Here is a 17,842-nt window from a genome sequence, read left to right on the forward strand (position 1 = left end):
GATCTTGATTCTATCCCTCTGTTAATGCAGCCTAGCACTGTGTTGGCTTTTTTGGCAGAAAGGAAGAACAAGGAATCATATCTGGAGTTTTCTGATCTTGGTTTACATTGAACTTTGCCAGTTCAGACACAGGAAGTTCAACAGTCTAAATTCTTAGCAACCATCAGGCTTGCAGGAAATTCTAAGAATTGAAATCCCCAAATCTGGAGGACCAGCAAGGACGGCCTGGCTTTTCTGAAATTACCTTGACAATATCAATATCCTCAGCAGTTGAGGGTTCTACTTTATGTCTCCTAACAAACAGTAAATATCTCTTCTGTGCGAAAGAGAGAATGCTGTTGTTATGAGACTGTGTGGGTCGAAAGGTGTTCTAATCAAATTAAATAATGTCCATTTTCAGGTTTCTCTAAGGATCAGATGTACTGGTCTGAGCCTGAAGCACATATCAGCTTCCCTTCTGTGATAGAATTAATCTTAATTCATTAATTAATCAGTCTTAACATTGACTTGTTTAGAGAAATGACATAATTCATTCCTAAGGTATGATGTTATGTTAGTGGAATATAAATAATATACATAGCAGCTCCTGGCATTGCTTACTTATACATCGATATACATACTCACCAAGACACAAGATTACATCTGTAACAAGTTACTATGATAACAATACATGTACTGCGACATTATTGAGAAGAGGTACAAATAGGCAATGTCACCATGACATCTGACATCTACGTCATACCATTTGTGCAAAGATGTGATACCAATGGCACTTTGACTTATATACCGCTTCACAGTGCTTTACAGCCTGCTCTAAGCAGTTTACAGAGTCAGCATCTTTGCCCCCAACAATCTGGGTCCTCATTTTACCGACCTCGGAAGGATGGAAGGCTGAGTCCACCTTGAGCGGGTGAGACTCAAACTGCCAAACTGCTAGCAGCCGGCAGTCAGCAGAAGTAGCTGTACATGTTATCAATTGTCCCTCCCCTCCTTGCCTCTTGCCCATATATACATACAAACACACACTGGGAATACAGCTGGTAGACATGCTAACCCACTCATCCCTCCCTTCCAGTTTTCTGGGGCGTTTTCCCCAATCAAAAATTCAACTGGCATTCAATAAGAATTAGTCTGTTTGGATTATTCTACCTCTTTACATCCAGCTGATTAGAAATGATGGTCATTGCAGTCTCAAAGCTATCTGGAGGACACCAAGTTTGTGAAGAAATATATATATATACATAAGGTCAGGGTGATTATCTCAGCTCATACATGGCATGGCAGACAGAGGATATGAGAAGTGTTAGCATGGGCTACACTCTGCTTGGTGCAAAGTTGGATATTTTCACACCCTTTGTAGCTCACTTTCTTCTGTCAACCAAAAGCACCCGAAGGTGCTTTTTCCAAAAGGCAACTGGACTTTCTCCAACATATCCCAGTTGCCTTTTAGAAGAAGCACCTTTGGGACAACCATAACCTGAGTGGCTGAGAATCTCCATAGACATACAACTTCTCATTCATTTCTCTAGTATCCATAAGACCAAAAACAATGTCCCAAGTAAATTTAGCACACAAACTTATGGTAAAAGAGGGATATTCCTAGAAGACAGCAATACCATCCTTGATTCTCTGACTCACAATCTTCTTTGAATCTTTTGGGGTTGTTTGATCTGCAGAGACATGGAATGAATTCATGCTGTTTGTACTTAGCCTCTGCCAATGACTTATATTGGATGGATCTATGGATTTACACACCTGCATCTGCCTGAAGACCGCACAAATCAAAGGATTTTCTCTCTGGAAAGCCTGCTCGATGGGTAAGAAGTGGGAATGCAGACCTTTTGCGTTTCACACTTGTAAACAAACTGCACCTTGATTCTCCTTTGAAATTTGCTCTGTACAAAATCCCCGTATCAAACAGAAAATAGCAAATACAAAAATGCACTGCATTGGGCCAAATGGAAAACAAATTGTTAATCTGGGGGAAAGCCGGCACAAAAACATGCAGATTTTAGAGTTCACTTTAAAATGTATTCTCTGGAGTAACAAAACAGAACTCAAGGTTATAGGGAAACAGATAAAATGAAACTGAAATTGACAGTTCAGTAGTCAAGGGAGGTGTTCTTCTTATTTTTTTTATCCTTATGACTCAGTGCCATATTTGCACTAGATAATGCAAAACACGATTCCTTGAAAACAAGCCACTGTACTAGAAATCTTACTTGATTTATTTATTGTTGTTTTGTTGTTGTTGTTGTTGTTCACACTGAAATTTGATACACGGGAATCTAAAATCTGATACAGGGAAGTTATACCGGTTAAAGAATCTAATTCTCAAACTATTTGCAGAAATTGTTGAGAAGCTATCATTCGCTTAGTCAGGCACTCTGTAAATGCAAAAATCCTACAAGGCAGAATTCCTAGGAAAAGAAGTCAGAATTCCTAGGAAAAGAACATTGCTTTTCTAGAAGGACTATGTCAAGGTTGTTATCAATGTAGGAATTCATCACAGAAGAAGAATGCTGCTCATGGATGCAGATTTCAACATGATAAAAATATGCCCACAGTACTTGTTGAACCACACACTAACTAAAAAAGTATTTTAGTTTCTGTAGTCAGCTGAGCCTTCACTGTGTCATGTTAAGCTAATTAAACAAGCCATAATAATTCAGTTAACTATAGGTAAGTGTTTGCCATAGCGTATTCAAACAACCCAGGATCCACATTTGAAGTTTTTGAGGACCGTCCCATAAGGTCATCCATGAAAATAAAACCGCAGAAGAATTGACATGATAATAATATATATAAGCTGGTCCTGGAGATCTTTTTCCTGCTAAGTCTAGATGAGGAGCAGGGCAGATGGCTTGCATGCAGTCCCAGGGACCAGGTAATAAAAGATCTGTGGTTTTGCCTACAACCCTGAAGAATCACTAACAGGATTGGGTTAGAACTTGATTTCCTGAAATTGCAACTCTCAGTTGGAAATGTTAAGAGCTGCAATCTCATCCTATCACATCTGATGGATACCGCATCAGGGAAGGCCAGCTCGGAGAGACAAATCTGATTAAATGACTACTTCATACTTAACCGATTTCTTAATTCTGGTAGCACACACCATTGCACTGTTTCCATTCTGAATACATTGTAATTGTAAATACGATACGTTTCTAATAGAATATACGATATATGTTTCTAACAGCTACCATTCTAAGTCCGAACCCCGAATTCCCCCAGTTTCTAAGGCTTCACTTTCCTAAAAATGGTAATAGGGTGCGCAAAGGGAAAAACAACAACAACAATAGAGCATCCCACGAACAGTGCCAAAAATATGAAATTACTTGAGACAATCACAAAGAGATCCAGGTTTGGGTGGACATTAAGCTGGACAAAGCTTAAATACAAAAAAAAACCCCTGATTATTTTAACACTAGATTTCAAAATGGAGAAGACTGTCTTATTTGGCATTCCATTCTGGTTTGTGTTCAAATGTTTTGACACACAACAGATATGTATGTTGGCCAAGAGTGATTTCCCTGTTACTCGGCTAACCTTCACTTTCGTAGGCTCACTCTGTTTTCCAGGCCATCCCGGAGAAATTTCATTTGTTCTACTCAAACAAGGCTGGGCTTCTCTTGAAATTCCTCAGCCCTCTGTTAAAGACTTCTCTCTACTTTACAGTTCACCAGGTACAAAATAGTACAAGCAGTGACTCTGTTTCTATTCTTTACCTGTTTACCTAATTATTACAATCCAAGATTCTTATCATGAGCCCTTTGTTTTCCATACCTACAAATTGTCTGGTCCCTTAAAAACAAGATTAAGGACTCCTGTTCAACAATCGACTGGTGGTATCTGGTAACAAACAATAAGAGAAAAAGTGCAGCTGAGCAGAGAAGGGGGAAATGAGAGGGGGGGGTAAAGAGTCCATCCATCAAAAATGTGGACATGTAGACCTCTTGGTGCCCCAGCTCCTCTGACTCTCAAGTTACAGCTTTCTGCGGTAAGTCTAAATAATATTCAAAATGATAAATGGCGCCACACTCTTGCTTATCCACCATCAATCTCTTTTTAAAGAACATCCATCTTCAAATCATGTATGTCTGAATCAAGTGACACAGAGTTTGCCTAGATTCATTTACACAACCTCCAGCTCTTTGAATGATGCCTGTCGATGGTACCCTTTCTCCTTTCACCGAGAAGTCCACCCCCCAAAGCAAAAAAGAGGAGTGGTTAGAAGTTTGACCTCAAACTTAGGACTCAGCAGGCCAAACCATCAAGGTTTTTTGGGGGGCCAAGAGAGGGCATCTATCTGTCCTCAAAGCCTCCCCATTCTAAGAAGCCGGTTTGAAAGGAGCTAGACAACAACAACACCCCCTCCCCAAGAATTCCCTGGGATTTTGCATCCGGCTCTCTCCCCTCCTTTTCCCCGAAACCCACACCCCCTCCCTGCTGTTTGGCAGGCTGCGTTTGATAAATGACACCTGTCATTCTGTCACAAGGGAAGGGTGGGTCAGTGATATATAGCTCTGCTGAAACGGAAATCGAGTCTTTGGCACAGCGAAAGGCTTCTCCACCAGGATTTCGTTCCTCAAGTCTAAAATGAAATCTACGATGTTTCAAGTGGTTCGGGGGAGGACAAACTGACAAGAGGCCCGTGGAGTTTGTGCATTCCCTTCCTCTTCCTTCAAGGATTTGGGTTGGGTTTTTTTTTTTTAATCCTCTCCATGCTTTCTCTCCTCACACCCAAAGGGGGGAGGGGGCAGTCCAACTGCTGAAGGGAAACTGCCCCCTCCCCCAAAAAAACTGAAAGGAGAGAGAGAGCGAGAGAAAGAGAGAGAGATTAAAGAACATGCATCTATCAAAGTCCTTGACAGTTATGATCCATGCTAAAAAATGTTAAATGTGATTTTTATTTATTATTAGGGAGAGGCAATGTGGGGGGGGGGAGGAGGAAAAGGGGCTGTGCAGGGAGAGAGTGCAATGCAGAGACCACAAGCAAGCCTGACATTGAAAGCAGGATAAAAATTAGCATGTTTGAAGTAATTGTCCCACAGCTTGACACCAGCACAGTAAATTTTAAAAGGGGGGGGGGGGAATGTGTCAGGCACACGTTCCTTTCTCTCCCACCCACCTTCCCTCCCTCCTTCCTTTCTCCCCTCCTTTCCTCTTCCTTTCCCTTCCCTCCCTCCCTCCCTCCCTCCCCCCCCTTTCATTAGCTCACTGGCAGGGTGGCACTTCTGAACCTCATTACCGCAAGAGGATTTATGATGCTGAACCCAATGGCAAAGAAAAGGCATCTGTCAATAATTGTACGAGCTGCACTCACAGCTTTGAAATCTCATTAAGTATGCAGTTATCAGGCATAAAGATCAAAAACATTACTCAACTCCGACAGAATCTTATGGAGGAACATTAATTAGCAACAGGCTCACAGCATATATATATATATATATATATATATATATATATATATATATATATATATATATATATATATATATATATATATATATATATATATATTCCTCCTCACACCTGCCCAGCCCCAAAAGGAGCATTCAGAATTCCCCTCCCTTTCCGGTGGGGGCTTGGGAAGAAAAAGAAGAAGGGAAAGAAAGAAACAGACTCATTCCCAGCATCTGAGAATGATCAAGTACATGAAACAAGAAAGAAAGAAAGAAAAGGGAGTTAAAAAAAAAAAGGAGTTGAGACAGTCTTGGCGGTGAAAATAGAAAAGGAAGAAGCTGTCAGAGTTGAAACGGATATCAGCGCTGGCCCTGATTACAGGGGCAGTATAGTTCCAGGCCTTTTTATCATTCTCTGCCATCAAAAACAGACTCGGTGTCACGGAGGCATGAGTGATGGCTGCCAGTCTCAGCTGCTCTCGCCAAGCCTGCCGGAGACGCCTGCTGAGATTTGGCCCTCAGACAGCAAGGTTGACCTAGCAAGAAAAAGGACTCATGGGCACAAAGCCCAGAGATACTTCAAAAACAAAAAAAAACCAGTCCCCTGTCCTTCGCTTGAGAACAATTCGCTAACAGGATGGCCAGGATTTTGTTTGTTCAGCTTTCAGAAGTTAAATTCGCCCAGCATGCCCAAAGGCACCCGTACATCCTGTGTTGGGCCCAACCCATCATCCTACAACTGGCAGACCAATCCCTCCTTTCCACGTCTCACCTCTCTCCTCGTCGAGGCTGTAAAATATAAATGGAGGCGAAACTTACAAAGTCACATTTGAGGGGAGATCGTAAAATCAAGTGACCTTTGCAGCATTAAGCATGGTGTGCAACTAATTAAGAACAACGGACTCATTAAACATCTTTCGCTCAGAATCCAGGATCTTCATGTACATGTTTCCATTTCCTTTCCGTGGACAACAGTATTTCCAAAGAAATATTCACCGCTCATTAAAAAGAGTGGAAGGGAGTTTAACATTAACATGTGTCTCTTGTCTGTCTGGGATGCCATCCACTCTTTTTAACTAAATGTAGGATGTGGGAAGGGCTTCAGAGAGAACCGAAGCATAGGTCTGAATTTCCCATCATGCCTCACTCCCAGGCATAACACAGGTTCCATTTCCATTTTGTTTATAACTACTTCACAATAACCCATTTGGTTATTCGGTTGGTAGTGTCCTATCTTCTGCAAGGCCAGCCCTGGGGTAGAAGAAATGGGTTGAAATATTCGAAGTGGAAGACTTTCTTCATTTTTAGAAACATCCACTTGTTTGCATGGAGATGATAAAAGATGCTGCACTGACTAAGGGAAGGTTAAACGAAATTCAAACAGCACGGCTTTATGACCTTGATTCAAAAGTGTTAAAAGTGTTTATATTTTTTTACATGCTTACTACATCCACTTTTATTATGTGTAGCATCAAAGTGATTACAGCAATTATATTTAACAGAATTAATTATGAAACCTCCTATCATCCCAGGATACATAATATATTAGATAAGGAGGAAACATCTACACTCCGCTAACTAACTAATATTCAAGGCAATCTTTCAAGGAATCAGGGTGGAACTAAAGTCAAAATTAGAACAAGAAAGAGCCACAAGAGTTACTAAAAATGGAGATATTTTTTTTAAAAAAACAATGCTCAGGTTTGCAAAGGGATATTCTGCCTAATGCTCCTCTAAGAAGGAGACAAAGGTATTAAAACATTTACAGAACATTTGTAATCGTGCCCTGTAAACAAAAGAATAAAAGATTTTAAAAAGAAAAAAAACAAAACCTAACCAGCCTTCCTATCAAAACCTGCTTCTAAATACAGACACAAGAGTATATGGGTGAAAGAGTCACAATTCTTTGTGTATGCAAAATAAATTCACTCAGAGCTTCATTAATATTAATTTAAATTCAGATCCCATTTACATTAAATTGTTCATTAAAAAAATGGCCTGTTTTATGCAACCTGAATTCTACAAAGAGCACACGAGAGGGTGGGATATTGGACCCAGTTTAATGATGAAAATGCAATACTGAATATTAATGCATCCCAGTCATCTTAAAATGTAAAACAATATCATTTTTTTTCTTCTTAACAAAACATATTATGCTGGTCCAGAGTTCAGACAAGGCTTTCCACCTGCCTTCCCAATTCTCCAATACAAGCTACACAGCTGCCCTTTTGACCTCTCAATCTGACCACCAGCCTTGTTAAGAAGATGCTATAATTTCAAATCTGACCTGAGATACAAAAATAAGTGGATTTTTTTAAATGTAAAAAACGATAGCATTGTTCGAAGAAGTCCAGCTAGATTTTTACTGGCTGAAAGTTGAGCTGGGAAATATGACACACTCTACCAAGAAACTAAACATCTAAAATATATTGTTGTAGACCAAAAGAAAAGAGCAGAGATCAGTTAGGAAGACAACTGATAACATGAAAAACTAAATTATTCTTCAAGTCCATTATTGGTAATGAAACTTATGTGGTGCTAGAAAACTGGCAAATACTCAGAAGTATCTTGATTAATTTTGTTCTTATGTGTTAGTCTCAGGGAGGGAGGGAGGGAGAGAGGAAGGAAGGAAGGAAGGAAGGAAGGAAGGAAGGAAGGAAGGAAGGAAGGAAGGAAGGAAGGAAGGAAGGAAGGAAGGAAGGAAGGAAGGAAGGAAGGAAATCCTTAACTCTGAATTTTTATTTTTGAGATAAACCATTATGTCTTCCTCAAAAATCATCCAAATTATAATTCATAGTCTTATACATGCAAAGCATTCAAGCCATTGCTTTTTCTTTCTAAATCTTTTCTTTAATCTTTTAAAACAAGAACAGCCTAATCAAATGATGCGTTCCCTCCCTCTTGTTATGTGTTACTGAAATACAAGACATTCTCTGTTTAGTCAGATTTAGGAAATTAATTTAATGAGTCTGCAAATGCTGGAAACTAGAATTAATCTGTCTGGGTTTTTTAAAAAAGAAAGGCTTAGAGACATTTAAGTGCATGTATCAGGACACTTTATCAAGCTAACATAAAATAGTCATAGAATAAGATAAGATGACAATTTTATGCATGTGTCGAAGAATTTAAAAATGAATGCCTGTCTATCCCCTCTAATTACAACTGCATATTATCTGTCTAGATGAACCAGTCTATATCACTATTATTAAATGCCATATATTGCATTCGCCTTCAGATTCTTCTTAAGAAAATATATTTCAACCAATAGATCATAATTTGGGAGTGTCACTAAAAAAAAAAAGGATTCCTAGAGTTTAATATCGGAAGTGGCTGTTTTTATATCTAATACTTAATGATTTCGAAAATCATGTTAAGAATATGTGATTTTTAAATAGCTACGGTTTATAGGCATATCTGCCTAATTCACAGTAATGTTGCCCTCAAAGAGGGTAGCTATTTTTTGCCTAATATTAAGAATCTGGGAGATCCATTCCAACTGTAAATAAAATCTGCAGACAGATTGCCTTCTAAATGGCCAGGACATAAAGCAATGAGAGGGATGCCCACAGCTTGGAATATACAGGATAGGTTCTCTATCTCTGTCCAAGGTGCAAATAATGTCTTTGTTTATTCACACTTGTATTAACCCATTTGTACACACAACTGTGCAAGCTCACACCCTCCCCAATTTGCTTTGCTCTGAAAAGGATCCTGAAGTCACAGACAGCATTTCGCTTTTCATACCTTCTCCCTGATCACAGAAGCAGCCTTGACAAACAGGGAAAACTGAAGCTAATCTTGCTACTCGCATCACACACACACCTAGCAATAGACCGCATTTCCCATAACCCTGCAGCAGTCACAATTCATTCTAATCACTTTACAAAACAATTTTTAGTATAGGTTTAAAAACGGGGGGGGGAGGGGGCAAAATGCAGACTCGCGAGCCAATGTAAGAAATAACTGCTGATACATCAGTTATTGACTATTTCACTCCAGCTCATCACAGCGCTCAAGGCAAAACGGAGAAGAAAATGACAACATCAACTGCACGCAATAAACTAGTGGCCCAGGAGAACACTGAAGAGCTAATTGACAGCTGTCAAGCTAATAGGAGTCCTAGCAGCTGATTCCAGAAAATTCTCTTTTCCAACCAGCTTTTCAATGGAATTAGGATTGCTTCGGGGAGGGGAGGAATCACACTCCATGCCCACTACCACCTTTTTGCTTTGCTTTTGCTTTTCTTTTTACAATTGTTCTTCATACTTTGCAATGGGGTGGGGGGAAGGCGGAATAAGCAAAAGGAAACCATAACTAATTGTTTTGTCAGCTTCCTGCTGGGAAGAAAGGAGGGAAGGAGGGAAGGAAGGAAGGAGGGAAGGAGGGAAGGAAGATAGGAAGGAAGGAAGGAAGGAAGGAAGGAAGGAAGGAAGGAAGGAAGGAAGGAAGGAAGGAAGGAAGGAAGGAAGGAAGGAAGGAAGGTAGGTAGCAGGTCAAGCTGCAAAGGAAAGGATCTGAAATTAAGAGAAAGCAAATTGTTTTGCTTCTTATCTTTTGCTGCTCAAAACCGCTGGCACAAAGCTACTTATAAAATACAAGCTCAGGCGAGCTATGTTGCATTCATTCACATCCCACTTTGTGCCTCTGAGAAGTTGCCAACTGCACTGTGATGTAAGATCACCAAAGTGGTTCAAGGCTGTTAAAAACCAAAATACAGAAGAAAGGAATAGGGGAAGGCAGAAAAAACAAACAAACATCCCATTTCTCCACCTTTTGTGGCCCAAAGTGAAAAAGTCACTTTCAAGGTTTTACTAAACACACACCCATACAACACCACACACACAATTCTGGAGAAGACATCTCAGCCCAGGATACAGTGCAAGTCACAGACAGTTGCTGTCCAAGGCAAAGTTGTGTTTTGCCAAGCATCAAACATTGTTTTTCATTTTGTTAAGCCTCAGGTGGGATCTCTCATTTTACATTCTCTAGATTCATACCTTGACTCTTTTAATCTCAGCACCTTTCCCCCCAAATCCCTGGAAGAGGATCAAAGCGAGGATGCACCTTAACAGTGCAAAAACAGGCCTCTTTTCCAGTTACGTCTCGGGAGCAGAAACATCATTTATTTTATTTTCTCCCCAAAATATGATCACAAGCACACCTCCTCCCACCATCCAAAAAGACAGTGTTTTATATTTTAAGAAATATGTGAACAGGTGTCATTTTAAGCTGATTATCCTGATTGTCGCTGATTCACGTAAGATCCTCAGCTTTCCTAAACAGGAGCCTGTTATTCTACACCTTCTTTCAACGTACACCATCCTTTAACCCAACTTCTCAAATCCACCGGGCACTTCTTTCTCAGCTTCTCCTTATCTACCAGTCTGTCATTCCAGACCTAAAGCCAACAAACCCACCGCCTTCTTTTCCCCGATTCCTGAGTCTTTGGGGACAGATTCAGTCTTCTCCCTTGTAGTGTGAATCCTCGAAGCCAAAAACACACACACACAAAATTGCACACCTGCCTGTGCTGTGCACAGCAAGCTTGCCGTGCAGCCAGGAGTGCTTTGTTGTTGTTATTCTACTCCAGACCATTATGAGGGCCCTAATTCCTATGACATGATTATCCAGGTACCAAAACCCATTTGTCACCTGCAGCAGAAAATTGAGTTAATGCACAACTAAAGGCAACCAGGACTGTGTAATATCAACTTGATTACATCAAACTAGTTCCAAACCTAATTCCGCTGGATGACACTGCGTGGAGCTTGTCATCTCCAATCATTAAAGCTGTCAGGAATCCATCAGGTTTACAGCTAATTAGGTGAACACTAATGAAGCTAGCAAAACAACTTTGCTTTTTCTTTTCTTTTCTTTTCTTTTATGGCTGATGGACTTTTCCATTTGGAGGAGGAGGAGGAGGAGATCGAGAGAGAAAGAGACAGAGAATGGGGTAGACGGGTAGGAAGGTAGATGAATAGATATTTCCAAGAATATTTTTCCAGCTTGCTGGAAGTCTGAATTTCCTGAAGGATGAATCAACATGAACATCTGGGTGTGTTTGTATGTGCTTTCTCTCCGACCCATGTAAACCCTATACACACAGACACACACACACATTATCTCTACAAAACAGTAAATTTTGCTTTTTCTCTGACACATGTAAACCCACATACTCACACATTATTTGCTCTATCACTACAAAGGGGAAAAAATTGTCATCCCTTCAAATGCACCTCAAGAGCAGATGTGAATTTTACAACTTTCAGCTATGAAATCAAATATAGGTGTGAGTGGGTATCTGTGTGTGTGGGGGGGTGAGTCTGTGTACAGACGTAGTTTGCAGTATATTGATATTAGTGAACACCATTAACTCCACGCTCATTTCTGCTTCCCAGTAGCAGCTGTACTTCCCCTCCTCTAAATAAGCAGAGTTTCCGTGTCTTCTCTCCAGCACTCCGTAGGACCATCAACCAAAGGCATTATTTTGATCAAGGAAAAGCAAACCAAATGTAGGAGAAAGAATGAAAGCATTCACTCTGCCAACATCGGATTGACCATTAAGCTATTGATAAATGTGTCCGTCAGGAGAGAGACAATTAAATCAAATATGAAACAAAGTCTTGATAGAGAAGGTCTGTTTCTTCTATTTCCTATTAAAGCTACCTATATTTTTTTCTCTCTCTTTTTTTTAGCAAATGAATTTTTTTCACTAAGTCAAGATATTTGGTTTATAGAAATATAAAGACAGATATATATATATATATTTCTTTTCTGATGTTTTCGCGGGTGTTTGTATGTAGATCTTTGGTCATTCGGGATATATATATATATATATATATACATATATATATGCACATATATATATATACATATATATATGCATATATATATGCACTCTTTTAGGACATCTGAACAAGAAAAGAAAGGCTCCAGGCTAGATTTGATCATTGTTTTAAAGTAATTTAGCATGTTGGCAAAACAGGCTTGCATTTTATTTAGCCTACCCGCCCTCTAAAGAAAAATATACTTTTTCCCAATAAGGCACACACAGAACTGACTCATACCCAGTTCTGGATTGAAAAGAAAAAGAGAAAATAAATTGTCACAAGCAAACCACACATCCATCCATACCCCGAGGTATAACACAATCATCACACCATCCCCACTCGCTCCAACCTCAAAGCCTATGGACTAGAAACTTTGTGTTCCTGTTTAGTGTGACTTTCACAGTTAGTTCAACCTGAAGAATAAGATCTAATTCCATCTCGAAATGGCCCACACTTTGCAAGATGGCCTTTTTGTTGTAGCAAAATGGTATTTTTTTTAAAAAAAAAGTAAAATTCCATTTCATAAAATGGAATTGCAAACCTGTTTCAAAGCAAAACTCACATTCATCCAGAAAGTATTTTCATGATGAAATGTGTATGAGTGTGCATCTCTTTTCACACACTATACAGGAAAACTTCTAAACTTTCCAGATGTTTAAATAACGCTCAATCGAGGGGGTGGGGGGGTGGGAGTGAGAGGAGAAGTCTCTTCCTTTGGGGGGGGGGGAGAGGCTAAGGGGGAAATAAACAGAAACCTGATCTGGGGAGAAATAAGTTATGATGGTGAAGTCCTGGCCCTATTAGATATACAAATAATTTCTTAAAAATTGCCACCAGCAAAAACCTCCCTAAGTTGCATTCTTGCAGGTCAAGATACTTCCTAGAAGATACTGTAAAATATGGCAAGAACTAGGAGTCCTCCCCACCCCCAAGACCATCCTCTTGTTAGCCCAACTCCTTGTAAAACCTGAGGCCCACAACACACTCTGTGTGGCAGAGGTGAACCCCCACCGCCCCCACAAAAGTTATACTGACCCTGCTTCAAAGGCCACACGTCTGACGTCATATGGAGTCACTGTTACCATGGCAAGTGGTTTCTCGAGGTTTATGGGGAATGAATGAAAAGCAAACAGGAGATCAACCCTCAATCAGCCCATCAAATCCAGGAGGGCAAACAGGCCAATGAATTGGTGTCATAGATGCTATTGTGGCCCACCTGAGTTACAGATGACTGCCAATAAAATGTACTTTGCTTTTGAAAAGAGGGGAAGGAAGGAAGGAAGGAAGGAAGGAAGGAAGGAAGGAAGGAAGGGTGGGAGGGAGGGAGGGAGGGAGGGAGAGGGAGGGAGGGAGGGAGGGAGGGAGGAAGGAAGGAAGGAAGGAAGGAAGGAAGGAAGGAAGGAAGGAAGGAAGGAAGGAAGGAAGGAAAGCTGCAAAGGAAGGGGGTCTAGAATCATAGCTCTGACACTTTTAATCTCAGGTTTGGCCAATATAGCCCCAAAAAGTGTTAAGTTGTGTGATGGGAGGGGGAACAAAGGAAGAAGAAAAAAACAATAAAATTCTGGAAGTATAAAAGGAAATGCAAAAAAAAAGCAAGTATTGCCTGTCATCATCTGACAAAACACAGGATCTTTTTGCTCTCATTTCCTGTTAACGCCTCACTCTTGGAAAGGAAAAGGATGGGGATGGTCCTGTGCTGCTGCTGTCCTTCAGCCCACCCTTATCCCTTAAGAAAGAACCAGGGAAAAAAAACTTGAACGGAGGAATGCACACCCTCACCCCACCCCACCCCTCCACCCCCCCAAACCTCCACTGGCAGAAGAGGACAAGCCAAATAGCTCCACCATCCTTTCTTTGCAGGATTGGGGGTGGGGGGGGGAGAAGGACCCTGGGAAGCCCACGTGGAGGGGATAGGGGGGACTGTAAAGATCTGGAGCCAAAAGGCTTCCCCTTAAAATCCAAAGTCCCGCAAAGAACTCCAAACAGGAGGAGGGGGGGTGTCTTTCCTAGGAGCCCCACTCCGTCCCCTGCCTTCCCTCCCTCTAAAACGAAAAAAGCCAGTAAAGAAGAGGAGAAGAAAGCGGGGGGGGGGGGAGGGGTGGGGGGGTGAGAAGACCGTGCCAGGAGGAAGAGCGGAGGTGCTTCTCCGGCTCCAGATTCCCTTCTTCCCAAAGGGAGCCGGGGCAGGGGGAGGAGGAGGAGAGAAGGGCACCGTCTCCCTCCCTCCAAAGCCGAAGCGCCCGACGAGTCCGTTTCTCGTACCTGCTGCGCGCCGAGGCGCTTGCTGTTTCCTCCTGGGCATCTTGCCTGGCCGCGTCCGCCGGCAGCGCCTGGAGGAGACGGGGAGGCTGGCGGCGTCTCCGGGCTGGCAGGGCTGGCAAGGCGACGGGCTTCAGGGCGCCCACCCACCCACCCCCCTCCCCAGCCCGCTGGAGCCACTCCAGGCTGGGCTGCGAGGTTGCCGGGGCTCTTGCTGCTGCTGCTGCTGCGGTTGTTGCTTTGTTGTTGTTGTTGTTGTTGTTGTTGTTGTTGTTGTTGCTCTGCTGCTGCTGCTGCCGCCGCCGCCGCCGGGCATGCACGCTGGGGTGGAAGAGGAGGAGACGGAGGCGGAGGCAAGCCGCGAAAGCAGGGCGCAAGGACTGCCCCGATCGCGGCGGCGGCGGCGGCGGCGGCGAGGCTGCGGGGGCTGCTGCAAGCGGCGGCGGCGGCGGCGGCGGCTGCTTCTGCTGCTGCGAGCGGGACGGCCGAGTTTGACAGGTCGCCCCGCGGCCAGGAGGAGGCGGAGAAGCCCCCCGACGAGCGGGAGGGCTGGGGAGGGAACCCTCCCCGTTCCTCTCGGGCCTCCTCCGGCTCTCGGGAGCCCTCACGGCATCCGCTCGGCGCTTGTCCCCGGGCGCGCTTCCTCTTCGCCCTGGCCCTCTCGGCGCTCGGCTGCAGCGCTCCAGAAGCCCCAGGCGTCGTGGCCGCGGCGGTGGCACCGCTTCCCTGGCAAGGCTGGAGGGGGGCCGGCGGCTGGTCTCTTCCACACACACCCCCACTTCGGCGCTGGCGGCTCCGGCAACAGGCAGGGCTGGAAGGGAAAAGAGAGCAGCGCGGCGTGAGACTCCCGGCTGGAAGGGAAGCGCGAGAAGCCGGGCGCCACCGCCACCGCCGCCGCCGCCGCTGCTGGTGCTGCTGCTGGTGCCGCCGCGCCTTCCCTCTTTGCAGCTCGCCCGGCAGCCGCCCGGGAGCGCCCGGGGGAGGAGGGGGAGGCAGTGGGAAGGTGGAGGGGGGGGGCGGGCCAGGCGGCAGAGGGGCATCCGGATCCCCCTCCCCAAGTTCAGAGCCGGGAAAAGGAGGAGGGGCCAGGCAGGCGGGCGGGCGGGGCTCTTCCGCCAGCAACTCCCCGCGCCAACCTAGCGCCATTCTGGACGCCTCCTCCCTCCCTCCCACCCCTTCCCCACACGCTCCCCGGGGCTGGGAACCAAGGAAGTTGTGTATGTGTGTGTGTGTTTTTTTTTTCATGCTTCCACCCCACCCCAGCCCACCCCGTCCGCTCCCGCGCGCGCCCTTCCCGCAAAGGAGGGAGAGGTTTTCCCCGGAAAGCGAGGTCTGCACTTCTGCAGCATCTGAAGGAGGGGGTGGGCTCGCCCCATCCGCGAGAAGAGGGGGTCTCGCTTAGGGAGCCCCGGAATGGCCGAGGAGGACAAGCCCGCCGCTCCACCACCCCCCACCCCCGCGCCCCCGCTCCGAGCCCCTTCTCTGCAGGTGAGACCCAAACTTTGCGGCTCCGCTCGCCGCCCCCCCCCCAGTCGCGATCGTGGAAGCCGGGAGGGAGGGAGGGAGGGAAGGGGAGAGAGGAGAAGGGCAGGCGGCGGCAAACTCAGTTTGGGACCCCTCCGGGGTTTCGTCTGACCCGCGTCTACCCCCTTCGCGGGGAAACGATCGCGCCAGTTGGGGGTCTCGCTCGGGGAGGAGCCGCCCGAGAAGTTGAAAAAGAAAAAGAAAAAAAAGGGCCGCTTTCCCTTTCCCGAAAATGCCGCTCCCTGCTTCTCTCTTGCAATTGGGGGCGGGGGGGCGGGAGGAGGCATAGAAACGTCTCCGGGAAAGCGCCCTTCATCCTCGGCCTCCGGAGATGCTCGGAGCGCCCCTTTTCCACGATGGGGGGGGGGGTAGGGGTGGGGGGAAAATACTACTTCCCCCAATTGAAAGAAGCGGCGCTCCCTCCTTCAACAAGGAAAGAGACGTTCCTGCAACACTTCCCCACCCCCCACCCCCCAAAAAAGATTTCAGTAAAGCTTTTTTTTCCCCTCTGCCAAATCCTGCCGCGGACTTCCACCCAGTTCGGCTCTTGACAGCCGATCTGTCAAAATCAAACGGGAGCCGGGACAGAAACCATCCGCTTGCCAGTGCCACGGGGGGGGGAGGGTGGGGGGGGAGGTGGATTGCTTTGCACGTAGATAGAACAGGCCCAGCGAAAGCGCCACCTGCACCCCCACCGCCCCGCGACTCCCTTCTGGAACTTTTCTCTCTTCCTTTAAAAGGAAGCCTTTTAAAGGGGACGGGAACAGTCCCGCGGACTCCAACTTTTTTTTTTTTGGGGGGGGGTGAAAGCGGGTAAGTTCCAGTCCGCCAGACGGGAAAGGGTGGTGGTGGTGGTGTGTGTGGGGGGGGTCTTTCCTTTGCCCTATAAGTCATCTTCCCCACTGACAGCAACTCCCAATACATCTTCTCCACCCGAGAATTCGGGAGCCTGCACTAACTTGAGAAGGGGATGGGGGTGGGGAGGAATCTTCCTTTTTAAGCGACAAGGTAAATTCCTTCACTTGTCCCCAAAGAAACCTTCCGCATTGGGTAGGGGCGGCTGGGGACATGCCGTTTTGCTAAGCGGGGGGGGGGGGAGCTCGAGACACCAAGAGCCGCGAACTACTCTTAATGGCACTTTGTGTGCTGCAAAACGCACCGAGCGACTTCCGGAAGACCCAAAGCCTCCAGGCATTCAGCGAGGGGTGGGGGATCACACCCACTTTCTCTCTCTCTCTCTCTCTGTCTCTCTCTCTGTCTCTCTCTCTCTGTCTCTGTCTCTCTCTCTCTGTCTCTGTCTCTCTCTGTCTCTGTCTCTGTCTCTCTCTCTCTCTCTCTCTCTCTCTCTCTCTCTGTCTGTCTCTCTCTCTCTCTCTCTCTCTCTTCTCCCCCCCCCCGCCCCCAGCATCACTTACCAGTGCGCGCCTTAAAGCTGGTGGGAGATTTTCAACCGGTCGCCGCTGCCCAGCCAAGATTTCCGGCTCGGAATCGGATTTTTTTTATTATTATTATAATTATTATTTGCAGCCGACAAACGCAGCTTGGGGATCGCGTCTCCACCTCCTGAGTTTCACGTTGCCCTGCTCATCTCTTCCCCCCAGTAATCTTTAAAACAGCGGGGAGAAGGGAAGAGGAGAGGAGTGGGGGGGGGAAGGAAAGAAAGAAAGAAATCAAGAGAAGAGGGGCTAAATGTAGTCCACGGCCAAAGAAGAACGCGCGCTAGTTTGATCTTTCCTCCTCCTTCAGCCAAACGCAGGCAACAACGTACTTTTTTTTCTTTTTTTCTTTTTTTAAAAAAGCAAACAAACACAAAACCAAATCAAG

General features: G+C 45.1%; 1 protein-coding gene across 1 annotated transcript in view; it reads right to left on the reverse strand.

Annotated features, from left to right (window-relative positions):
- Positions 1-14,537, reverse strand: part of TSHZ3 (teashirt zinc finger homeobox 3) — a gene marked incomplete at both ends in the record, with an annotated part of 88,917 nt that extends 74,380 nt beyond the window's left edge. Inside the window, one exon of the mRNA XM_081335515.1 lies at positions 14,498-14,537. Coding sequence (XP_081191641.1) covers positions 14,498-14,537 — 40 coding nt within the window. The remainder of the gene's footprint in view (positions 1-14,497) is intronic.
- Positions 14,538-17,842: the final 3,305 nt, after the last annotated feature.

The sequence above is a fragment of the Vipera berus genome, assembly GCF_964194415.1.
Source record: "Vipera berus genome assembly, chromosome: 10".
NCBI classification, from domain to species: domain Eukaryota; kingdom Metazoa; phylum Chordata; class Lepidosauria; order Squamata; family Viperidae; genus Vipera; species Vipera berus.